Here is a 26,291-nt window from a genome sequence, read left to right on the forward strand (position 1 = left end):
GACAGAGTGAGAATGAGGCACTTTTATCCAGAAGGCAGTATACATATATATATGTGTGTGTGTGTGTGTAAGGGTGTGAGGGAGCAGCTGCAGCAGGGGTGTATCGTCTGTGTCATGAGAATCAGTGCTCTTCCTCTTGACTGGTGCTCTTGGTGGAGGCTCAGACATCTGCACTGTGACTCGCTGCAGCGTGTCGGATCAGCCGATTAATTTAAGTTACTGATCGATGATTTTAAAGCATTTCTCATGCAGCTACAAGCTGTCTGACTTCTTTCTAAAGCCACATCCTCAGAACGTGTAAGTGTACTTTGTGCTAGTAGCTTTGTCATCTTTCCGATGTTCTTTGAAGCCAGCTGTCGCCCTCTCATCCATTAACCTGCTCTGAAAATGCAATGTAACAAACACAGAGAAATCTTCTATAATGGTGGAAGAATGGCCTTGTGTTATGAAGGTCGACCTGAAAATGGAGTGTCTGGGTATATCAAGAAGGATATTATCACCATTATGAAGTCACTTAAGTCTGAGTGCCTGTGGAGAAGTGGGTAGTGTGAGAGTGAAGACTAGACAAATGGTGCTTCTGACCTTGGGTGAGTGAGGTGTCGGAGGCTCTGCGTCCCTCTCTGAAGCTGATGGGGGAACGGTTGTGCGCCTCCCGATGTTGGGATGTCAGTGCGGCCATTGCTGGGTTGGCAGGCCGAGTGCCCATGAAAGTTGTACGGTTGACACCGGAGCTGTTGGCCTGTACCACCTCGCTGAGAGAGGGGGAATCCTCCAGCAGGCCGAGGTCGCTTTGCATGGAGCCCATGTCGTAGCCCATGTCCGAGTCCACGCTGCCCATGGAGGGGTTGTGTCCGAGAGTGAATAGTTTACCTTTTGAGGGGGGAAAAGTTTGTTGTTATTTAATGAAGCAGAAAGAGTCTAAAGGTGGTGTGATCAGGTGACATCATACCCTGGTTGGAAGGCCCTGGTTGGTTGGTCACTTCAGACAGGGTGTGTCGCCGTTGGCCGAACCGAGCCGTCTGATAGGCCGAGAGCAGGTGTGGCGGATCCTCCTCTGCGTCGAGCTCCTCTGTCTCAATGCCCTCATCAATCGACGTCTCCATCATGTTGCTAGGCGACGAGGTGGAGGACTTGCGGAGGACAGTGGGAGGAGGCAGGGGGTCCAGCAGGCAGCCATTCACCTAAACGGGTGAGGAGATTAAAGGGAAAGAAAGACGATAACTATACATCAAAAATAAACTCAAGGGTCCATCATCAGTTGGAGCTTTAATTGTCGGTATGGTGGCCACTTTATAGTATCCATTAGTGACTCCCCTCCACCCCCCCACAGCTGGTTTCATACTGGGAGTGTGCGTGCGTGTGTGATTGTTACAGCATGCAGGCGTGTGTGTTGGCCTGTGAGGTGGAGGGTGGGGATAAAGGAATGTAGGGACAGGAAGTGAGCTTCGACTGGAAGTGCTGTGTGAGTGACACACATACACACACACACACACACACACACACACACACACACGCTGACACGCAAAGATCATCTGCATGAGTGGCGGCAGAAACCAGAAAGCCTGGTGTCGGCCTAGAAAGAGAAACTTTGCCCAATTCCCCATCTGCTTTCTGTAGCGCGCTGGGATAGGAATGCTGTTACTCAACCGACACACACACACACACACACACACACACACACAGGCGGAGGACAAGAGAGGGAAACGACATTGAGAAATAGACGATGAAAAAGGGGAGGGGGTCATTAGGGGAGAGGGAAGTTAGAGGGTAAAAGGAGAGAGAGAAGAATCTGAATGGAAAAGAAAAATAGAGGAGGAGGATAAGAAAAAAAGAAAGAAAAAGATGAGCTGTTGGCTGATGGGTAGGAGGTCACAGCGGTGAGATCGCAGCTTCCTGTCCATGTGTGTTCACTCAGCTCCGCATTAGGTCACATCATCATCACAGGACCGGCTTACATAACCAGGCTCCATTCACGCAGATAACGCGCACCCTGTCTCCCTCTCTGCTCAGCACACACACACACACACACACACACACACACACACACACAAAGCAGCATACACATCGCTGTGTATTGGAGCCAGGGGAGGAGGTGTGATGGAAAAGAAATCTTGAAGAATGATACAGCATTTTATGTGTGGCCCTGAAGCCGTGTGAGGCCGACAACTCAAACCACTGGTGTCTGTGTTGTTTAATAGTCGGTCAGCTAAACAGGACTGGAGGAAAAGGTCGCTGGTTGGCACAGATAAACAGGGAAGAAGGGTGTGTGTGTGTGTGTGTGTGTGTGTGTGTCTGGAAGCCGTGTGGGACAGGCAGCTGTCCTGTCTGATGTGAGTGCTGGCTGAGTTCTTACATAAGAAAACAAGTCAGCTGGCAGGTTGACGGAGCAAGCAAAGGCTCGAAACCGCAAAGGAGTCTGGTGCACGCACACACACACACACAGTGATTCACACGCACGCACACACACACAGTGATTCAAAATGATATGTTGCATGCTTATCAAAGCGAATCACTGTCAAGCTTATCAGGATAATTTATCAGGACATACTTGTGTGAGCTTAATAACTACAACTTCCTTACAAGAAGAGGCTGATGTGAGTGAGCTGTCATAAGAGAACAGAGGACAAACACACGCAAACAAGGAGACATCAACGGCCCTCAGGCCTCATCCTCTGATTATTTTTTTTTCCACTTGTATTGGACCTACTTTGGGCGTGTTGACATCCTCCACCATGAAGTTCTGCTCTAGGGGACATGCAGTCTGGGGGAAGGTGAAAGCATCGGAGGAGGCTTGGGGCACTGCAGGGGAGCGCAGCAGACGAACGCCCTGCGGGAGCAAACCCACCTGGGCTGAACCACTGGTCGACTGCAGGGAGAGAGAGAGAGACACTTTGACATCACATGAAAAAGAAACCCTCCAGTTCATAGCAAACACTCAACATTAATTATAATGCAATTACGGCAAACTGAGCTGCTGCGAATTTGACATTGTAATCCAAAGAGACAAAAAAAACAATCCTAGACGCTAAGGCAAATGAAAGAGAAACCGTACAGAGTCGCTAAGAAGAGAGAGAGAGGGCGAAGAAAAGAAATGAATAATGTAACTGAGGCATTAAGATCAAGGCTGAAAAGACGGAGACAAAGCGGCGAGGTGAAGACAGAACCCGGCTGGGTCGTGTCTGCCCGCTTGCTTGTTTGTTCCTGGCTGCAGGTGTGAATAACACAGCTTTGATCACGGAGGTGTGGAAGATAATCTCCGTACACGTTATTCAGAACCCCCCTGGCCGCCCCGGCGTTACCTTGACAACAGTCTGTTCGGCGATGGTGCTGGGTCGTCGCTGGCGGGCGTCGAGCCGCTGTTCGACGGGGAAGCTGCAGCGATGGGCCTTGAGCCGCTCCACCAGCAGGTAGTAGATAGCAGCAAAGTGGTTGTAGCTTTTGTTCTGCAGAGACTGAAGAGGACAGACAACATCTCGGGTTACTCCTGTACTTTATAACTAAACCGTCCTCTTAGGATGACTTGACAGCTCTTAACATAGGCTGAGATAATTATGTATGTCTTTTTCCTGTGTGGAATTGGGTTATTGCAGCAGCTGAAGAGCAGAGTACTAATTAATAGATGGAATATGTTTAATTAGAATATATTTAAAGACAGCATATATAAACTGCAGCCTCTACACGGCTCTAATACCGAGCTTTGAAAGACTTCAGTGGAAGAAGAAATATTTCGCCTAAAGGTTCAGATGTGCTCAAAGAAGGAGTTTAACAGGAGTCTTATTATCTATTCAGGGCAAAAAAAAAAAAAACCTTCACGTGTTATTGTGCTGACTTTTTTGGAACAAATAAGTAGGGATCGACCGATTATCGGCCGGAACGATTATCGGCGCCAATATTCGGCATTTTGATGCATATCGGCAACGGCCTTTTTTTATTTATTTTTTTTATCCGACGGCCGATAAGAGTGCAGAGTGCTCACACACACGGCGGAGAGGAGAAAAAGTTCATTTCTTTGCAAAGTTTATTTAACTTTGTTTTATTTACTTAATAAAACTTCAGGAAGTTATTTATTTATTTATTTATTTAAATTTTCAGTTAACTTTATAAGAGATGCTGCTGACCCTGGGAACTCCCTGCGCTTTTTGTTTGTTTGTTTAATAAACATATGCTTAAAGGCATTTAAACAAAGTTAAGTGTTGGAGTTTCTAATATTCAAAATTTTGACGCCAATATTTTTACTTTTACTGCAAATGAATATCGGCTCCAAATATCGGTTATCGGTCTCCTTGACTACTAATAATCGGTATCGGTATCGGTATCGGTATCGGCACTGAAAAAACCATATCGGTCTATCTCTACAAATAAGCCATTAGGCTAACTGTGTTCTCAATTCATGACTGCACACACCTTTGTTCACTTATAAAGTCACTGCTTAATTATTGTAAATAGTCATCAATGCAAATCCAATATAGCACCTGACGCAACGACATAATATAAACAAGACTTGCACCAACTGTCCTTATGGTGTTTGTCAGGAGGCATGTGAGGCTGAGCTACTGTTATGTTTTATAACCACTTTCCAGTTGGGATAAACATTAACTACTTAGAAGGGAACAACCCTGGCACATAAGCGCTAGGGGATACTACTTTTTATTTCTACCTTGCAGCGATGATCCTCACCCTTTATGCCCGTGCAGAATAAATAAAGCCACCTCCTCCTCACCTCCACTGTCTTGTGCTGGTCGATGCCCAGGCTGTGCATCAGGCGGAGCACCTGCTCGCTGTACTCCCCCACGCCCGCCTCGCCCTCAGTAGACAGCGGCTGCTGATACAGAACAGGCCTCTGCACGGGGACATACAGAGCCATCCACTTGTGCTCCTTGATCTGAGCCACGGACAGACGCTTTGACGGGTCCAGGACCAACATCCTGCGGATCAGGTGCTCACAGTCTGCGAGGGGTTGGAAAGAACAAGCATAAGAGGATGTGAGAAGGTTTTTTATAACCTTTCATATTGAAGATTTAAAAAGGAAGAGGTTGTTTATGTTTGATAACGCTGTGCACTTCTTGTGTAAGCTATGATGAAGCAAATTAAGCCTCAAAGCATCATGTCCCCGTCAAAGCTGCACGGATGAAGTGGAGCAGAAATAAAAGCTTAAATCTGCTAAATTCTTTAGTTTCCTCTGTCGTCACGTCTAAGCAGCGTTTCTAACCTCTTTCCTCCTTTCCTCCCCTCCTAATGAGAGCTCCTCACCTCTAGTTAGTGGCTAGATGAGTTTGACGTCAGACGCAGCTGGGTTCATAACAGGATTACAGTTCCCCTGGCTGTGCTGCTTTGGCCTGCCTGCACCCCTACTGCCTGCACAGCATTCCTGCCCACCACACGGTATCTTTACCCACAAACACGGCTGCTCAGGTCTTACAGCAACCAGGTGTTATTTCCAGAAATAAGCCCTGGATATGCTTTAAAATTAATCATCTCCACCTTGAATTTGTATAGTGATTAAAAAGTGAGCATCCAGTCTTCTGTCAGAGAGTTAGGCAATGGATCTGTCTGCTAACGTCTGCTAACATCACATTTTTCTACCTTGCATAACCACTGTGCCTTTCGATGCACGTTTACCACATGTTAGCAGCTTAGTAACAAACAAAATACAATAAAAAGATACAATTTCGAAGTCGCTCCGGCTCTGCTCGTTGCTACAGCCGTGTTTATAGCAACAGCTGAAGCAGAGCACATGTTTCAAAGCTACTACCCACCAGGGGAAGGTCGGACTATGTGAAGGGGCCCGACGCTGCGAGCTCGTCCAGGCTGGCTCATTGATTGACACTCTGCTCCTTGCCAGTATGTTACACCACCATGACTTAACCACAGAACCATCCCAGTTAACACTTCTGCATCCCAGCGGTGTAGAGTTGCAATGAGGGAGAACAGACTGACTGCTGCACGGAGTTGAAAAGCAGAGAGTGGGTAGATACGCTACATGCACACGTTTAGGAATGAGTTGCAACACAACCTGCATTTTAAGCCTTCAGACGTCACCTGGAAAGTGGCCCTGTTGCGTGCCTGTGTGGGCTGTGATTGGCAGTACTGCTGCTACACAGCAGAAGAAAAGGATATGACAGAAGCAGCTGATGTTCACAAGGGCGAAGCTGCCTGCAAAGTGTGTGTTTCTATTTCCAAATGGGACTGTGTTAGAAGTCAACCAGTAGATTGAATCAATTTCTTTAACAACAGGAAAACAACCTATTTGCGGGCATCTATTTTAACTTGAGGAACTTGTGATAGCCTTTTTAGCCTTTCCGGCCTTTTGTAAAAAGAATGATTCACAGATTGATAAAAAAAAATCAGCTGTGCGCGTGGAGTGTCAGCTGCAGATGTCGTGCACAGATAAAGAATACAAACTGGAGGGCTGGTTTGTTTGCTGTTCTGGATAACATGACTCTAGGCTATCCTGCACTACTCTCTACCAGGACTGTGCATTATGCAACAGCAGGATACACATAAGACAACATCCACGTTTGTTATTAAGTTGGGAGTAAACCACACTGTTCACAGCGCTGGGTGAGAGTTGACTGCGCGGTGCAAGGCGGTGCTGTGCACCACAGCCTCAAACCGGTGAGAGAAACAGGAGGAGATGAGATGGACTGTTTCTGGATGAAGAAATCGGCACACTCTGTTCCCCTTGTTCGGGGAACAGGGGCTGGACTGGGGGTGGGGAGGCGGATTTGGATGTCAGTTTGGCCAGGGAGCTGACATTACACTCCTACATTCCCCTAACGTCCTAATTGTTTCCAGAATTAAAAAAAAGAAATCTGGTCGACTCTCTGAGCACACCCCCTGTGGAGAAGTTGCTACAGACTTGCAGATGGGATACAGAGAAACAAGAAGAGGGAAACAGACAGGGCCGCAGACGGGCTGGAAGATGTCTCACAGATAGGGGAGTCGGACAGACAGACAGAGAGAGGCAGAGCCTCCTCGGAGAGACAGACAGGCGAGCTGCTGGAAGGCTTCACTGGCTCTTCCCCAGGTTACATAAACAGCTCCAGCTCTGGATTTAATCTGCTGCCAGCTAGCTATCTAGCACAGCCGCTAACAGCAGGGCTGCTTTGAGACGGTTAGCCAACCTGACTCACCCAGCAGCCTGCCTGCGTGCGTGCACACACACACACACGCCGACACACGTACACACATCACCGAGGACAATGACAGAGTGTCTCCCACTGTATCCCCCTCAAATGAGCGTAATGTTCTCTCGCTAATGAAATGACCCCCTGACTGGTAGCAGCCACAAGAGAACCTGCCGGCCAACATCTAACAGTGTGTTGACTCAAACAGGAAAGCGGGATCTATTCATCTGAGCGGCAGAGTCCCCTCATGGGAATCTTCATGCCATTTCCACCCCACTTCAACTACACACTGTGTTAAGAAAGACTGGAAGATGTCTCACAAATACACTGCATGCGTGAACATTTACAGGACTGGGAGGTACTGAGGGAGTCTCATATCTTGTGTTTCTCCTCTTACCTTCAGTCATGAAGTACGGGATGCGAAACCTTCCTTCTAGGACTCTCTGTCGGAGCACAGGCAGAGTGGGCCCGTCGAAGGGCAACGCACCACACACCAGCACGTACAGCACCACCCCCATACTCTGTGAACATGAGAAGATGCGCACGCGTAGAACAAGGTCAGGGCACTGGATACGTCAGTCAGAGGCTTTTGTTTGCATCACAAATCTACACACACACAGAACATGGAAATATGGTGCATTATATAGAAGGGGTTAAAACTGGGGTTGGGAAATAGCCACCATATGACAGGAAGCAAAGCGGCTGACTCAATCATAAATACCATGACATTTTCAAGTGAACTGTCTCTGCTGAATTCATGGGGCTGAGTGAAGTAGCTGTTTAACAGGCAGCACTCAAGGACAGAATCATATTTCCCATATTGATACCGGTATCAGAAAGATCTCCTCAACTGTGGTGATAATACATTTTAGGCTCAGACTAGCAACTACTGTTTTGGAGCTTCGTGACTGAATATATCATGTGAAGATGAACAAACAAATACGGTACAATGCTAGCCAACAGTTTTACAGTTTTTCTAATCAAAGCAACTAGTCCACCAATAACATCTATATTTGCCTTTTATCTCACTGGTATCAGAGGGGTGCCCCGTATCAGCAGGGTAGTTGAGGTCTAGGTACAAGAATTGGTATCAGGAAGTAAAACATGGTTTAGGAACAGTTTAAAGAGGGGGCATTATTGTTTCACATTTTAAGACATATACAGTATATACTGTTACGATGTTGGAAGTCCAGACTAAACGTGGGTGAAGTTTCAAATCTGTAGGTTAAAGTATGTTGGAGTAATCCCCAGGCTTCTCAGCTCAGCTTCTGCCAGGTTTCACACAGCTTTTTCTACAGCAGGCTTCAGAGAGCTGGCCAATCAGAGGAAAGCGGGCTTGTAGGGGCGGGGTTTCTTAAAGGGACAGAGCTGACTGAGTCGTTTCATGCAAAGGCTCTACGAGGGCCTGCACAGAGCACCAGTGTGAGAAAAAATTAGGAGTTTTTTAAACTGTAAATTATGCTAAGCTACTCCACAGGTATCACAGAGTGAAATATGAAGCTTGGAATTAACATAATACCCTCCCCCCTTTAAGGTTTTATTGTATTTGGAAAAGAAACATTCAGTATAAGCTGGAATTGTCTCCCTCATGTGATCACACATCTTACCCAGATGTCTAGTTGTGGGCCCTCATACTGTTGGCCCTCAAAGACTTCAGGAGCAGCGTAAGGCGGGCTGCCGCACCATGTGGCCAGAGGCTCCCCGGGCTGGAAGAAGTTCCCGAATCCAAAATCTACACATGAAAACAACACAAGACATTACATAACATTAAAGTTTGTTAAAGCCTTTCCCAATCTGCTGCACTCGTGGTGCTGTTAGCAGTTTCTGCAAAAAAAGGCAGCCTCTTACTGTACGTGTTAATGCGAGTGTAAAAAGGGAAGAGGTCAGGCACATGGGGAATATTTACAGCAACACTGTGGTGATTGGTTTGCTGAAGTGGTCAAAGTGTGCAAAGCAAATGTCTAGAACAAAAGGTGGGTTATGCCTCGCGTGTCTCCAAGGGGTCTGCAGGTTTTGCATAATGCGCCATGTGATCCACATATTTGAACGGTGAGGAAATGGGCCTTTGTATGAGGTAACTCTACCCTGGAGACTGACATGAGGTCATCAATTCTGAGCCCTGATTGGCTGTGTGCGGAGTGACTAACACTCGGATTAGACTGTTCAGAGGAACAAGACAGAGGAGTGCAACGTACACTTCAGCGAATACGCACAAAACGCGGGGAAGTTCGCGTCTGCGATTCATTAAAGTCCAACTAAAAGCTGCTGTAATATCTGCCAAATCACACCAAGCCAAGCAGCAGGCCTGCAAGCACTCAGCCAGACCCCCTTTTCTTTTTCATCAGTTTTTATCATGCTGCCTCTTTCTCCCTTTTCCTCCAGTAAATCATCCTTTGTCTCCTCTTTTGATTTTAAAGACTTGTGCTAGTGCCTGCTTAGGGTGCAGGGATCATCACTACTTTAAGGATTGATTCATAACTCTACACTTCCTGGTTGTAGCTTCTCAGATTTGAGGGTTTCTCAGCCTTGTAATGAATGTTACTGTAATCTCTTTGACTTCAACGTGTACCGGTTGTTATTTTTAAACATTCGAAAGAGAAAAATTACATAAGAAAAATAATAATCCCATGCTCAGTTGATTCATTATCAGCTGGTGGTGTCATGAGACCAGACAGCTACAGGAGCAGACAATCGGGCTCACTTAACCCTCACCCACCCCCACCCTTCTTTTTCCATAATTCAACACAGTTACATAAACAGAAAAATGTAATGCAAAACAAATAAATAACACTGATAGAAAAAATAAGTCTGTTACATAATGGGGCTGGAGGTGCAGTGGGTTCACACACAAAGAGAGAGACACACACACACAGACTTAGCAGTGTGTGGAAGAGACAGTAACCTTTTCCTTTGCTCTCATGATCATGATGCTTAAATCTACAAGTGCCCAACATCATACTCAGATTGACAAGCAAATATTTAAAAACACGCACACAGCTGGCAGCCACACAATCTCTAAGGGTGCCTGCAGGGTTGGAAATTGACTTTTTTGTCCACCAGCCACAGCGGCAGATGGACTCACATTTTTTTACCCGCCACTTTCTCATTTCAACAGACAATGTGTAACTGCATGTGAAAAATAATAAAAGATGAACATTATTATTATTAACTCCTTTATTTCATAAGGTAAATATTTAAATATAAAATAAATACTGACATTCTTCAGGAAGTGCCGTATCATCCGGGGCTGATCTTTTTTACACTCAGACTACTCCTGGTATTTTATGGCTAACAGTTTCAGGTTTTTACTTCCCACAATGAAACTATTAGTTCCCTTATTGGTGTCCGAAGTGTGTTTGTGGCATGCCGAGCAGAACATCACCTGGCCTGTCTCCTCGAAAACGAACACACCTGGGACTCTCCATAGTCGTCTTTTCTCCACTTTTCATAAAGAAACGTTTTCTAACCCTTACCTCTTCGGCCCGTGTCTCTGACCGTGTTTAGCAAGCTGCTTATGAATTGTAGTGAGCAAAGCTACCAGTTACTCTGCATTAAATTTAGCTTCACTGCGCTGCAGCTACCCCTCAGAGAAATGTAGCAAGCTAAGCTACAGCAACATGGCAAACGTAGCATGCTACTTTAAGGCTATTTTCATTTACAATGCTATTTATATGCTATTTTTATTTGGCTTAATTATTATATGGTTTTAAACATTGGCAACACTGCCAACTTGATTTTAAATACTTGTCTCTTAACTGATTTACTAAAATGTTTCCTTGCCAACCCAAAGAATGTGGCCTACATAATACTGGCCTACTTCCTTCTCCCACCAAGCTACAGAGAAATGCAACTGTTTGTTGCGCCATTACTGCGCAACACTGCAACTGCATTAGCGGTACTCGTTTGTATATGCTACCCGCCACTGTGGCTGGGAAATTCCAAAATGCACAAAAAAATCTGCATTTGGCGGATGCTTAGTTTCCAACACTGGTGCCGAGAAATGCATCCCCAACTTTAGATTGTTATATTAAACAGTAAATTGTATACTATTGTTTATATTGTATTTATAAATAGTATGTATTGTTTAGGCTATAAAAAAACTGAAAAAAGCTAATCAGATTTTAGAGCACAAGGTGTCCTCTTTGAATATCTTTGGGCTTTGGTACAAGATAAAACAAGGTATTTAGTTTGCAGTTGCCACTTTACTGGTAACACCTAGCTACAATTAAAGAACTAACACAGCAGTCCTGCGATAAATCCTCCCTTCATGGCGGTTATGTGAGTTTGTGTTGAGCGGTTGCAGAGAGATGTTGATTGAACCTTATGAACGGTTTGTCTCAAGATGAAGCATGCATCACCCCACTTTTAAGGTGCTTTTGAGCATTCAGCTGAAAGCAGACAGCAGAGGGAGAAGACACTTGGGGAATGTTATAGCTTCATTACAGTACGAAAACAATCAGCAGTTTAATCGATAAGTCATGGGAAAGAAAACAAGCACCTTAAGCTAGTAACTTATCAAGGGACAGTATTTGTTGCTTGAAGCTTCTTAAATGAAACTGCTGCTCTCCTGTTAAAACACTGAGCTTATTTGGTACACAACTAACACTAATGCAGTCCAATACAACAGTCCTCCCTCACTAAAGGTTATAATGTAAAGCTAGAGTTTGATTCAACTGTATGGTCATTTTGGAGGATCTTCTGTTGAGCTGTGTTGCATTATACTGACAGGTTTTTTCTGTTCATGTGTCCACACCATTTAAGTCACTGAGAGTGTGCTGTATTTAAAAATGGGGATGAGGATGTTGTTGATGATGAAGACTTAAAACTGCTTGCTGTATTTTTAATGTAGAGAAAAGACAGGGTGCAGGAAATTCTCCCTCAGTGGGAAATAAATGCAGGCATCGGAAGAGATTAGCGCAGAGCAAACTCCACCTGCAAAGGAAATAGCAGGTTTGACACCAAGCACGTGAGTTCATGTATTCAATCCATTTAATCACTGCGGAGCAGACAGCGGCAGGTGCGTGGTGGAAATAAAGCCACAGAGGGGTTTATTACAAGTCTGTTTACTGTCTGATGCTGCTGTGAAGGTGAGATGTGAGCCGCAGCCGCAGCAGAGAGGAGCAGTGCATTCGGTTTACCGTCAGATGCTGTGACCCATTTCATGGAGCTGAATACTGAGCAGACTGGTTGACGTCAAACGCTCCAGCACGCTGCGGGCTACTAACAGCACTCGCAGCACCGACAGGAAGGGCGGGGAAGGGAGACGGTGTGTGTGTCGCGCACAACAGTATTAGCATAATATTAGCCTAAACATGTCACACTGGAGTACACTCCGGCTAATGGCTTATAAAAGTCTGTATGTGCGATGATATGACAGGTGTGTGAGTGATGAAAGGACAGCATCCAGCAGTCAGAAACGTTAGCGTGTCTTTGCTAATAAGGTTTGAGCAGTGAGACGGCTGCAGCTCAGGATGCACGGCCCTGGATTCACTCTCTCCCTCCTCTTGGGCCTCCTCTCATCCCTTTTCTCTCTTCTTGTCTTTCTCTTTGTATGCAGCAGTTTTCCCAAACCTCCTCAGGACATTTCAATGTTTGAGTCAGACTATTCGACTGTTTAAAGGTGACGTAACAAATTCTTCCTATTGCAAATAAAAAGTTGAATTATTAAGTAACAGAAACAGACTTGCTGAATTCAGAGCACTCAGGGGTTTAATCATTTAACCCTACTTGTCCTGTGTGACCTGTAGATAATGGTGGCTAAGATTAGCATACGTAACTGGGACATGTTCAAACATTGACTACTTTTTAGTCAGAAGTCACATGGTTGCAGTAACCTTAAAAGATTACATGACCTGTTGTTGACTCCACTCCGAATCTAACATGGTATATATTACTGTGTATTGAGTATGTGATGCACAACCTGCTTCTTAATAGATATAGGTAACTGTTTAGACATTTAAAGGCCCCAATCGATCTCCATCAGCTTCTTACTGTGCTCTTCTCACTAGTTTAAAGGGGGCAGGACTCAATTGTAAAAAGGTGATGTCATGCACCTCTTATCCATCAAATATGTCCAAACACCAAAGTACAGCCACACAATCCTGATGGTGCAGATAAACTGATTTTTTGAGTGTCTAGCTTAAACACATACGTAGAATGTTTGAGTGAGTGGGGATATACTTTGTGTTGCTTCTTTAATCATGGATATTTATTGTCATTAGGGGCGGAACTGCAACTCACGATGGTGGAAACTAATGATACGATACGCGACCCACGATAACGATAATTAATATTTAATATCACGATACAGAGATATTTGATAGACAATCATATAACGATACATCCCGATATCTGATTAACTTCTTCTTTGGGCAATTGATTAGCCGCATTCAAGTCATAAGCGCCACCGCAGGGAGTAGTGACACAGTGAGTCAAAATCACAGGGAAATCTGGTTGGTGCTTATCAATAATCAAGATAAGATAAGACAAGGTAGACTTTATGGATCCCCTATTGGGGGGAAAATCACTTGGTATAACAGATCAAAGTAAAGGACAGGGTAAAACAAGTGATGGCCCGCCCTTATTGTCATAAAGGAACTAATAAAAAAATAAAAAGATCATCTGCAAAGTGAACGATGAGGTGAGACTGCACTGTCCTCAGCGCTTTCCAAGGTTAAGAATTGACTTCAAAGATTAAAGAGAAATTGGGTTTATGGGTTAAACACCTGCCATATCCGACGCCCAATGTTGTGTAAGTATCCTGTAAAACAGATAAAGCGAGAAAGCAGTGCCGCACACAGATTTATAAAGACCAACATCAACCAATGGTACAAGATGATAGAGAAATAAGGAAGAAAAGTCTCTTGATTTGATGTTTGTCGCCTACATAACTCGATTTGTTTCTTACTAAGAATCCAGTGTGTACACAAAAATAATCAGAGACTGTTTGCCCAACAGGTGCCCTCGATCTGGAGATTGTTTGTACTTTCTACACCTTTTAATGGAGCATGAAACACCTTTAGGCTTTGGTGCACTTCCAATGACATCACTGCGAGGATAATTACAGCCTTGAAAGAAGTCACATAACAGCTAATGAAGCTATACACTTCTGTTAACACTTTGGTGATGTTAGATGATGTATTAAAGACTGCATTTTGGTTCTCCAAGACCAACACAAACAAATAGAAAGATAAGAGGGGATACTTTTTTTCCTGCTAAGGCACAAAGCGCTGCCTCCTCTCCTCCTCTGATGCAGCACCTCACTTTTGTTTTTGTTATTTCTTCTCCTCCTCTCTCTCTCTCTCCGTCCACTTCAATCTGTCAACTTAACCGTAAAGGGGCTGTTTGAAGTGAAACATGAAGGGCACCCCCCGCTGCTGCTGTTCCCCTCTCCTCTGAGCCTGACCTTTCTTTGACTGACCGCTGCCTGGTTAAGCTTCATACTGACTGTCCAGAGGTGGCCTTTAGAAAGCAGGGACACATCGGTGGGCTGCAGGGAGAAACCCAGAGGCAGAAGACAGTGGAGAGGCGGAGGCTTTGACATGCATTCAGTTAAGAAACAGAAAACTTAAAGACTTCATCATGGGTGAATGGATAGGAAAGCTAAACTGAAACCAATGTTTCTAACGCAGTAAGAAAACACAAACTGTTTTGTCACGTGCAGTACAAACGTGTTCCCAGACTCCGTGTCCCTTCCAGCAGACCTGTCAGACCATGCTGTGGGTAAGAGCAGTACAGACTGTACTTTGCTGCTGATGTCCTCCCCAGAGACGCTTCCTCTAATCACAAGCCAGGTAATGTTCTGTTCATTGTTTTCCTGCTTCTTCAAATCTAATCTGCCGCGCAGACAATCGGCTGTGAGTCAGACATGTTTGTGAAAACGACTGCTGGGGTTAATCACGTCTCCGGGTTATCATCTCGGACCGCTCAGAGAAACGGCGGACGAGTAATGATGCAGGTGACACACTCGGTTCTCCATCAGTTATTGAATAGCTATGTCTAATTGATTTGACCTTTTAGCATATATAAAAGCCCCTGAACACTGGCCATCACTTGTTTAAAAGGTTAACTAGGACGCTCATTAGTCATTTTTTCCCCATGAATTTATCTAAGCACTAAACACTGATTTTATTCTATTATCTGCAGTCCTTTGAGGACAAGAGGCCTTATTCCCCGTCGCAAACATCCCTACTCTGTGTGTCTGATATCCTTTCACACCTGTATTTATAGCCGTCCCCATGTGGTCACCTCACCTTAGATGGATTTAAGTATCAGCTCGGAATAAAGCCCAAGATAAACCTCTGCTTCTGCCACCCTACTCCTTATCATCCTCCCTTCTCCCACTCATACGCCACTCTCTAAAGTAGCCAATCCATATCATCGCCTCCTCTCCTCCCCCCTCCAATTAAACCCTTCCATCCTCCCCTTCCTCCTCCACTCAGGGAAACAGCGATAGGGTGACATTCTCGCAAGCTAGCTCTAAAGGCCAGTTGCTTAATAATCACACTTTAAAGCTTGTACTACAGACCTCCGGCTTTGTCTCAAATCTCTGCCTCTGGGTCTCTCCATCTTTAATGTTTCCACCTTAAAGCTAGGGGTCACCGGGGAGGGATATGAAACGGTGGCACAAGCCTTTAGTTTTCTGTTGTGGCATCTTTACGCCAACAGCTATCTCACAAGCAGCCTCGGAGCACTTCTCAACACTGTGCAAACTGCCTAGGCGGGTAGTTAAGACATTTCTGAAGTACGCCGGCGCTGAGATCATGGCAGGCGATCCATCAAAACTAAATGATTCCATGCAGACATCCTGTACTGCTCATCTATAAATTAATATATAGGCCCTCCTGCACTAGGGGAACAGGGTACCTGCAATCTTGATATTCATGTGGCCGTCCAGCAGCAGATTCTCCGCCTTCAGGTCCCTGTGGACGATGTTGCGGTTGTGACAGTACTCCACCGCCGACAGGATCTGCCAGAACTTCCTCCTCGCCTCCAGCTCGCTGAGGCGGCCGTGCTTCGCCAGGTAGTCTGCAGCAAGAGAGACAAAGAAAGGTCGTGTGTCATGACAGAAGTACGTTATATTTTACACCGACTTATATAAGAGCTGTATCGGGTATCGCTTTGTGCAGCTGAAAAGAATGCATTCGTGCAGATTTTTCATTCCTCTGAGCGTTGGTGGCTGTGTTGAGAGGATAATTTACTTTTGATGAGGTGCAGGCCTGGTGCCAGGAGCGGTTTACAGCTGTTGTACATTACGGCATGCTTTGTAATTCAGTGCAATATAGAAGACGATGCTTTAAATGTGTGTCTGTGTGTGTGTGAGAGAGCCGCAGTTTACAGAGGAGACTGGAGAATGCAGTGTGCTGTCATAGCAGGAGGAGATTTCCGAGAACTGGTCTTCTGCTACAAAATGTTCACATTAGTACAAAGTGGGGGGGAGGTGGGGGTCAGTGGGAGGTTTAATAATGATGCAGTTTGTCAGTGAATGTTTGCAGTACACACACACACACAAAGACACAAACATAATCAGGGGGAGATATCACGATTCCAATGTGACCAATTAAACTGATTTCTTACCGAACGTAAGAGAAACATTTATCTGTTTCTGATTTATCTCCTCACTCCGTCCGACTGACTTTGTTTAGACAGAGCCATGAAAGTTTACATCGTCTCCAGGAGGCCAAAGTCATAAATCTCACTGTCCTCTTTCTTCAAGCATCCAGATCACTGACCTTTTTCCTCATTGTCTGCTCTCGCGACGACCTCGCCGTTTCTCTAACCTTTCACACTCAGCGTTTCATCTTTCAAAGTCAACCCGACGCACTATTTTACACGTTGCTTGATGTGTTTTTGCAGCCCCCGTGAACTTTGTGAGAGTGTGGCGTTTGTTGCTGTCGGCAGGGTTCCTCTTCACACCTCTCTGTCCGGATAGCTCGCAAACTCTTCAATTCACACTCTGCGGCAAACAAGATAGGACGCTCTCTGCGATGGCCTTCTTTTCCAGCTGGCATGGATACAGACCGGCAGCGAGCGAACCTGACGACAATACACGGCCACCACAACAAACCCGGCCGACAAAACCTCACATAAGAGTAAACAGAGAGTGCAAAATATTGGGAAAGCAATTATCTCAAAACCCACAAGGTCGATCTCATAACGGAGTGTTTTGTAATCACAAGGCAGACAGGGAATCTCGGCTTAGTTTGCTATTTGAGATATTATTTTATCTGGTCTTTGCATTTGTTAGACACAACTTCCATATTTGTCTTTTTATCCCAACAAGTTATATCCCTGTGATCTCCCTCTTCTGCACACATTTGTGTAACGACGACAAAACACTGACAGAATTTAAAAACTAGGCCTCCGTCAAGATGCAAACAGAAGTCACACTAAGCCAATTTCACAGGCCAGAAACATCAAAAAACATTCTTCCATCAACTAAACGTGAGGTTTGCAAAGTAGAGCAACGTCTGTCCTGAGGCCAGCGACATGCTTCACGTTGTAAACACCTCAACTCAGGGTTAACTAAGGGGCCAGCAAAGAAAGTACAGTAAAAATGTAGCTGTTCCATCACTAACAGTGTGGTTGATAAATAGCTAACATCTGACGGAGTGAGAAAACCTGATTAGACAGTAGCTGGTAAATTCCCCGCAGTGACCAGGGCAGCTTTCATGCTACGCTGCTAATCAAAAAACACACCGGGGAGGGGAATGTGTCGAGGAGGTCCGAGTATGCACCTGCGAGGAGAAACAGACTCTGAAGTAACAGCCATCCTGGGATCAAACCTCTGACTCTCTTGGTCTTTTATTAAGCCGTCAGTGTGCTTCAACAAAACAGCTTGTCACAGTAAGTTCAGACCACTTTTCCTCAAGGAATTCATGATGTTGTACTTTTTTATATACACAAAATGTAACTGAAGTCATATTGTGAGTCAGTTTTGAAGTACACCTTTAGTTTTAAATGGTTGAGGGTCCTCAAACTGCCTCGACAGCCACTTTCTTTTTGAATTTGAACATCCAATAAGAACTGAGCGATAAGAGCTTTTTTGTGCAATTTGAGCACCATAGCCGACACTACGCTCAACAATAGTTGATCAGAAAATCTGACGCTTTATCGCCTCCGCACTCCTGGCCAATCACTCAACATCTGAAGAAAAAGAAAATTGTTGGACAAAGTCCTGGCAGTTGTGATGTTTCTACACGCAAACCCTTACGTTACAGCACACTGATGCCTTAACTCTCTCTCACACACACATTAACACACTTACACAGGCAGTTAGTCATTAATAGCAGAGGGAATTGCAGGGTAACTCACAATACGATGCGCGATACGATACGCGATGGGATACCTGATACGATATTATACGATACGATAAGATGCGCGATATGATGCACGATACAATACGCGATACGATACGTGGCCAAAATCACGATACAGCAATTCTGCGATAATTGATATATTGCGAGACAATCATATAATGATACATCACAATATCTGTTAACTTCTTCTTCAGCCAATTAATTTCCGTTCATGTTACCTTCTTTCATGTCATAAGCGCCACCTCAAGGAATCATGAAGAAGTGAGGCGGTGAGTCAAAATCGCAGGGAAATCTGTTTAGAGCGCCGTATATTTGTAAATTTAAATATCAATATTTGGCACCAGTCTATCTATAATTGTATTGCACGAGTCAGGACGACGATATATTGCCGTATCAATATTTTGTCCCACCCCAAGTCTTTAATGCCCTGAAATAGAAATTCCTTCTTCGGTAAACATCTCAGAGTTTAAAATAAGACATCGAGGGCTGTAACTGACTGTTATTTTCAATATCAATGTTACTGCCTTTAATCGATTTGTTTATTAATCAGAGGTTTGGTCTATAAAATGTGAGAAAAATGGCAATAAAATTAAACGATGTTCAAGTTGACAAATTACCAATTTAGTTCCAACCTAAAGATATTCATTTAACTATTAAAGAAGACTAAGAATCCCAGTAGATATTCACTTCTCAGGGGCAAGAACCAGTAGACTTTGAAAATCTGAACAGATCAATCAATTATCAAACGTGTCGGTGATTATTATCTGCCAACTGATGACCTTGAGAAATCAACCACTTCTTCCATCTCTATCAAGAATCCTACTCCACTGCTTTCACACTTTAAACTCTTAAATGCTAAAAAAACCAAATGTGAACACCACAACTAATCATGATTCTGTATGAACAGCCGCTCTGTGCTGCTACAGCTTGTAGCAACTGAAAAACAAGCTATTGCTGTCTGAGCAATCAGCGCTGCTCAGCCACACACACAAATGCACACAATGCGGTATGTTGCCCCGGTGGAAGGATGAGTAATCCACTGATACAATGTTGGCGAGTGCAAGGACCTCAGCACAGTGAGGCATACAGAGTTGCATTCTGGGAAAGCGAGCGGTATGAATCATAGGGGTATTAGGGAACAGCTCAACAAGCACCGTGTTCCACTTCTGCAGAGAGCTGGCCGACGAGCTAAGTCTCTTAACAGCTGCTCAGGTTTGGAGGGGACAAACATCATGGGTACAAACTGGCTTGTTGGCGAGGCCTCTGGCTGGACTTCAGATATCGCCGTGAGGCAGGCATGGGGAGCGTGTGTGTGAGTGTGTGTGTGTGTAGAGGACATGGGGCAAACACACACTCTGTTACCACATCAGTAACTGATACCCAAACCACTTAAATAAAGCAGCCATATTAAAGGTTCGTCTACGTGGGTGTTGATGGATGTTGGTGCTGATTCAATCCTGGCACCCTGAGGGGTTAACAGCGACCGCAGCCAGCTGGAGCTGAGCGCTAACCTTTCATCCGAGTTACAGAGATCAGCTACAGCTACTGGTTGTTACAGTTCACTTATCTTCCAGGAGATACTTTAAGGGGCTCATTCAGGAGGCTTTCAAAGTGCTCTGCTGGTCAATACAAAAAGGAAAGTTAATTATAGTTTAGTTTATCTAACATACTGTAGGACTGAAACTCATCTAACACATTCTTTATACTCCTTTTGGTTTATTCATTACACGAAACACTACGCTGTCTCCAAATGTCTGCAATCACTGAAAGAGATGAGCACAAATTACCTCAGCTCAAACACGTCAAGTTTATTCTGGCAAAACATTTTCTGTCTTGTAATTTTTCCTTCAGCAGGAGGATCTTTGAACGAGGCGGCCTGTCAGTGAACTGTCAACACTTTTTGTAAATATCAGGCATCACCAAAAAACCTGCACAGAAAGGTAAATATCAACTTCATCTGTTGGAATTTAGATAGATATGAATATATATTTATACTGAAGCAGGAGAATTATAGTTTTATTCAGTGTATATAAGTAGTTTGTTTGGATATAGCCGGTATTGATCGGGTCTGAAAGATGTGTAACGTCATGTAAGGTCACCAAACAGAAGTCCTTTGTCCTTCAGATCGGCATTGATGGGAACACGCTAATCTCCGCCCCCTCTCTGGCGCGATGCTATGCTCCGGCGGTAACTTCTGCGACTTGTCATCTCAGCTACAAATTCCGCCCGTCTCCATCCAAGCAACGCTCGATCATTGTTCCAAATTCGTCGGCGCCGAGTTTGATACACAGAATTAATGAGTAACAGATACAATGAGGACCTCACCCCCGTAACATCTTCACTGTTTACTAACCCTGTCTAGCATTTAGCATCTTGGGAGAAATTGCTAAATTATGAGGACTGCAAAAGAATTCATACAGCGCCTTTTTAGGAGCACCAGCTTCTTTTTTCAGTTGTTCCCAATGAAGACAGAGCGCATGCAGCCGCCTGGAGAAAAAGAGCTGCACCCAGCAAGTTTTTTTCAGAGCGCGCCACCTTTTTTCTGCGGCCACTCCGAGCGCTTTGAATTGAAAATCTCTGAACTTTTCAGAAAGGCGTTGGTGTCGTCACCACTGCTTTTTATAAGACACCAATCAGATGGGGGCGCCACTCGTCACCCTGGTTACCACCAAACAAGGAGGAGCAACTCAGAGCTGTACGATATGACAAACAAACAGTATCACAATAGTGACCGAAAAACCCATTTGTGGGAGCAGATCGGCCGGACACTAAATGCTGCTGGTAAGTGTTGTGCTTTTATCGCCCTATGCATTTTAAGCTTGTTGTTAGCTCTGTAATAAGTTAAACTTATTGTTGTCATAGAAACAAAACCCGCGTTTTTCCTCTCCCCGCATCAGCGCTTCATCCCAGCTCTCCCCAGCGCCCTGCCAGCGCTTTTCTCCCGGAAAAAGGCGCAATGTGGACACGGGGCATTAGTCTTTTTTTTAGTATGACATTAGAGCAACAGTGTGTGGCTTCCCGTCACGCTGTTTCAAACTGCAGTTCACTCTCGACTCTACTTAAAAGCCAGTCCAAAATGTACTGTTTTCCTCTTGCTCACTTTCTAGTATTCTCTCCTTCGATTCCTCCATCAACGTTTTCTTCAGTCTTTGCCTCAGCAATAATATCAGCACTGATAAAACCGGGGAAGTAGCAGGAGAAGTTGTTCATCCTTTCTACCAGAGCGCTTTGCCGTTAAGCGTGGCACCCTTTAAGTGGAGATCGTACCCGCTAAAGTTATATAGTACAAGAAGAGACAATATTTGTTGCTTTAATGACTTGATTTGGTACCAACTGGACCTACTTTCTGTGACCAGTCCTCTAATCATATGTTTCCATCTTCTGGTCATCAAAGTCAAAGCCGCCACACCCCGTCTGCTGATAGATGTGCAGAAAACTGACCCAGTAAATATGACGGATGGTTTATGGGGATATAGAAATTGACAGGCTAAGTACATAAGAATGTCTCAAAAAACAGCCTGAGTATCTTTTTGAAGTCTCCCTGTCTCATTCCCTCTCCATCAGTCAGAGCAGAAATGTGCATGAGTGATTCTTCTCACTGTCAGCTATTATACTCCCCTCTCTCCAGCAGTGCTTTCTTAAATATGCATGCCCTACATTTCCCCACCACCTTCCAGATTCAGATGGATGTCCTCTGCTTTTGCCTCCATTCTCCTCTGCCTCCTCGTCTCTGCTCCCTGCAACTCCGCTTTATTTGCAGCTGACCCAATTTTCTAGGTTTGATCCATAGTGCAGTTTTGAGGCTGTGGAGCGGCAGATTGACTGACAGACAGTCAGTCAGACAGACAGACACAAAAGCACATCAACTAGCTGGCACGGATGCCTCTGCTGTGCCCATTACGGCGCCCACCCACCCCTTTTTTTTAGCGAGAATGAACCCATCACTCTCCGCCTCCTTGTGCCAAACGCAGCTCCGATTCTTTGTCTTTATGGCTCCAGACACGCACACACACATACACTAACCCCTCCTGCTCCTCCACAAAACCATTTACTGTTTGGTCTGAAGAGAGAATCGGAGGCTCATCCATTGTCTCGCTGACTCGCTGTAGCGGGGCGGGCTGCTGCCGAGCATCCACAACAACTTCACATCTTCCTCTCCGTGTAACCTACGGCCGGGAGCGGACCTGAGGAATTCATCATGTCAGAAAAAAAGCGGAGGCAACTCTCAGGAGGACGATAGAGGAGGAAGAGGCAGGAGATCGGACTTGGCAGCTCATCATTTTGTCTGAGTTCATCATGACTGAATGACTTGATCCGTCTCCAGGAGGCGTATTTAGAAATCAGAAATAATTGTTCAGTTTTGTAAAGATTGGAGACTGTTGTGCCTCAGCTAGCAGCCAGTGTGCGCCTGGCTGAGTCAAAGCTGCTATTGCTGCAGCTGATGATGACATATAAACGTCTTACATAACTATATTACATTGTGCAATCAGGGCAGAGGGGTCGGAGGAATCAGGACACAATGGTTTTATAATACCTCCAGATGATCCATGAGAAAATCTATGTTTTTTTGGAAAATGAGGTTGGCCAAACATGATTGGTTATTTCAAAGAATAAACTGACATTTTGGAAAACACACTCTTTCTTGCTTTCTTGGCAAAAGTCAGATGACAACATCAATAACTTTCAAACTATGCAGCTACAGCCGTGAAAGGGTTAGCTTAGCTTAGCATAGAGAAAAGAAACGGGGGTGTAAACTGCTACTCATAACATGCTAATAAAATCCACACAAAGAAACAAAAGGTGAGTAAAACTTGCTAGCTGCTTTCCCCAGATTTGTGCTAAGCTAAGCTACCTTTCCCTGGATGTAGCTTCATATTTAGCAAACACATACAACTATTCCTTAAAGGGTGTACTGTAAAGGGAGGAGATTGTACCATTCCTGTCATGATATAGCTCGGCTAGGCTAACAGAAGCTGCTGCTAGGCGTAGCTACAATTAGCTGCAGTGGCTATAAAATATGCACTTCCTTTACATTTTTAACCACGCTCTTTTCTCATTCATTTCTTACGTCTGCTTCCCAGCTCTCTCTAGGTCACAGGAGCAGGAGTGTCTGCTGCTGAGTCAACATCACAAGTGGAACACTGGCCTCGAAATAACACGCACACACACACACACACACAACAAGACACGACTAATAAGTTTACGGTAGACTACAGCTAAAGTAATCCTCTCAGCTACTGTGCCTGGAACTAGGCTAAGTGCAAACATGCTCAGACTATCTAATAGGTGAGGCCGACACAAGTGGATCATGGTCCACTTACAGGTAGTCCACATCAGACAGGTCTAAACTTGTGTTGGAAGTTCTTGAGATATTTTAATGTTTGATTTAGTTCTATGATCAGAACTGGCATGAATCCGTAATTTTCCCTTTCTGCGATATTTGTTCTACAAATGTATAATCCTGTAACAAAGGTTAAAAAAGAGCAATAAACTTCCTCTTTCTTCAGGCTCATATTCAGTATCTGGAGTGAGCTGACAGTGTGTGTACACGTTGTACAAATAGAGTGTGCGTGTTGTGCGAGTGCAGCAGCGATAGAGCGCATGTGATGCTATGGCAGACTAAGATAATTCCTTATCTTCTTGCACTATTCTTGCTATGTTCTGACTTGTCTGTCCTTTCCAGCACAAGTGTCTGTATATGTGCTTTATTTTGAAGGCAGTGCGACTGAAGTAACTCCTTATTGTAGATCTTTGAAGTCCACACTCTCTATGTGAAATAACTTGTTATATGTTTACATGGCAAATCTGAGCCTACTTTCTTATTGGCCACTTTAGTCTCGCAAAAAACTTGGTCAGTTAGTTAATTACATTCTTGTGTCATTTTATTCTCTGTGCTCTGCTTCCATGTGTTGCAAAATGAGTCAAAACGGCATCATCTGGTCCCTTTTAGTCATTTAAAAATCATTATGAAATCCCTTCAGGCTGCCAAGCCTCGTGAATGCTTTGTGAAATCAATCAAGCTCCACTTACGACTGCTGTGTTCACTCTTCATATTGCTGATTTCGGAATACTCGTTATTTTGAATGTTGGGATTCTGGATAATTGGCTGACATTTAAAAAGTTGAAAAACTTTAATTTCATTTCATTTGTTTAGTAAAAATGTTAAATATTTCCCTATTCTAGCTGCTCAAATGTTACGATTTGCTGCTTTTCTTGTCCTCTGTGATATCTTCGGAGCGTTGGTTGGACGAAACAAATTGTGATGGACATTTGTTTTAAAGGGCCAGTTTGCCGATTTTCAACTTCAGTCCAATCATGCTATAATGTGGAGCTAATGCCATTATGGTCGGGTAAAATGCAATTTCGCTCTGTGCCTTTGGAGGATGCTATCTGCTTCTCCAATGGGCCCTGGAAAACCGCCGCCAGATGATGCGTTTTACGTAGTCTAGCGGCGGCCAGAGAGCTTGCTAAACTAAACTTCCTCAATCTAGGACGGCCGGCTCAGATGTCATGTCTTGTTCAAAATCGGCAGGTTTGAAATGTAGACTGCAGACCCGAAGACTTTGTCAATGATCCACCGGTATATTCTCGTCGTATTTCAGATTCTGTACCGCTCTGAGCCATCGCCTGCTGTGAAAACGGTAGAATTTCACTATAGCGTCTCTCGCTGGGCCGTTTCTTTCAGAGGGAGGGGCGCAATGCACGCTGGGTGTTGTAGGAATGTATGGCACAAAGTTCAAATCTTATTGCTTCTATCGATTACAGAGAACACCGGCTTTGACTGACAGTCGCTTTTTCCAGGGGCGAATTGTTCCTTGAACAATTTAAGGCCAAACAACTAATTGATTTTAAAAGAAATAAGGGAAATATTAAGTTTGATCCTGATTATTATAGAGTTTGTTATAATTCCAACATTTAGAAAAAACTCATCATTACATTTGATCATGTTTTTTTTAAACTAATCTTGATGAACAGCTATCAGCGTTTTCTTCCCTTTTTCTTTCTTCTTTTACATGATTATAATTTCTTCAGTGGTGAAGCATTGCTCTTTAAACTGCATCTTATGTTTTCCTTTATATTTTGTTTTATCTCAGTGTGCATATTATTTTGGTGTTTTTAACACATTTTTGTAACTCTTGACCTGGGGAAAAGTCCACTGCACGAGCCTACAGTTTGTTGACCTCTGCTGTCACGTGTTTCATTTCGGTTACGGGTTATTACGCTGTTTGTATGGTGCAAATAAACAGCTGCACCTGTCTGCGTAAATGACAAATGTGTGTTTAACTGAGACTTGAAAATACTTTTTATCAGCTCCAAAACATCCCCACAATTAAGGTTCAAACTTCAAAGCAGAACAAAAGTTATCAGACAGTAATCCAAGTGGTTTTAGGCGAGCATGTAGGAAGTTATTGTCATGTGAACAATCCGAGCATGTGAGTGTTAAACCAGTGAGCAGCAAGTTATTCTGCAACACATATGGTAATAAAAGGAGCATTTTCTCTTTGAGGCTGCCTCTCTGCAGTTTTTACAGGCCGTATGTGACGTCATTTTATACGACAAGAACTCAAAGTCGGCACATTCAGCAAGCCAAAAGCAGCACATGACCAGGGCCACATCAGGACATTGTTCTCAGATTTCCATCAATCGTCTGACCTTTGAGATTACATCGTGGATAAGTGTAGGAGCTAGGCCGCAAACTCAACAAGACTTTGATACTTCCTTGTTTGTCAAAAACACAGCTGACGCAACAGAGCAGATTTTTTTGTGCAACTGATATGCGGAGGACGTGGATCAACTGGGTGGGACAGTGTTTTATTAAGATACTGGAGTCAGATTGAGCTTGTAG

General features: G+C 44.3%; 1 protein-coding gene across 1 annotated transcript in view; it reads right to left on the bottom strand.

The window, feature by feature from the left end:
* The window catches only part of sik2b (salt-inducible kinase 2b), a 41,749-nt gene that overhangs the window by 7,026 nt on the left and 8,432 nt on the right, over positions 1 to 26,291 (bottom strand). The window contains exons 4-11 of the mRNA XM_069668490.1: positions 15,993 to 16,154; positions 8,735 to 8,859; positions 7,525 to 7,648; positions 4,721 to 4,947; positions 3,300 to 3,452; positions 2,708 to 2,866; positions 950 to 1,181; positions 583 to 870 (exon numbers count right to left, since the gene is read on the bottom strand). Coding sequence (XP_069524591.1) covers positions 583 to 870; positions 950 to 1,181; positions 2,708 to 2,866; positions 3,300 to 3,452; positions 4,721 to 4,947; positions 7,525 to 7,648; positions 8,735 to 8,859; positions 15,993 to 16,154 — 1,470 coding nt within the window. The remainder of the gene's footprint in view (positions 1 to 582; positions 871 to 949; positions 1,182 to 2,707; positions 2,867 to 3,299; positions 3,453 to 4,720; positions 4,948 to 7,524; positions 7,649 to 8,734; positions 8,860 to 15,992; positions 16,155 to 26,291) is intronic.

The sequence above is a fragment of the Semicossyphus pulcher genome, unplaced genomic scaffold, assembly GCF_022749685.1.
Source record: "Semicossyphus pulcher isolate SPU_LCO1_2020_fin unplaced genomic scaffold, fSemPul1.0.p SCAF_19, whole genome shotgun sequence".
Taxonomy (NCBI): Eukaryota; Metazoa; Chordata; class Actinopteri; order Labriformes; family Labridae; genus Semicossyphus; species Semicossyphus pulcher.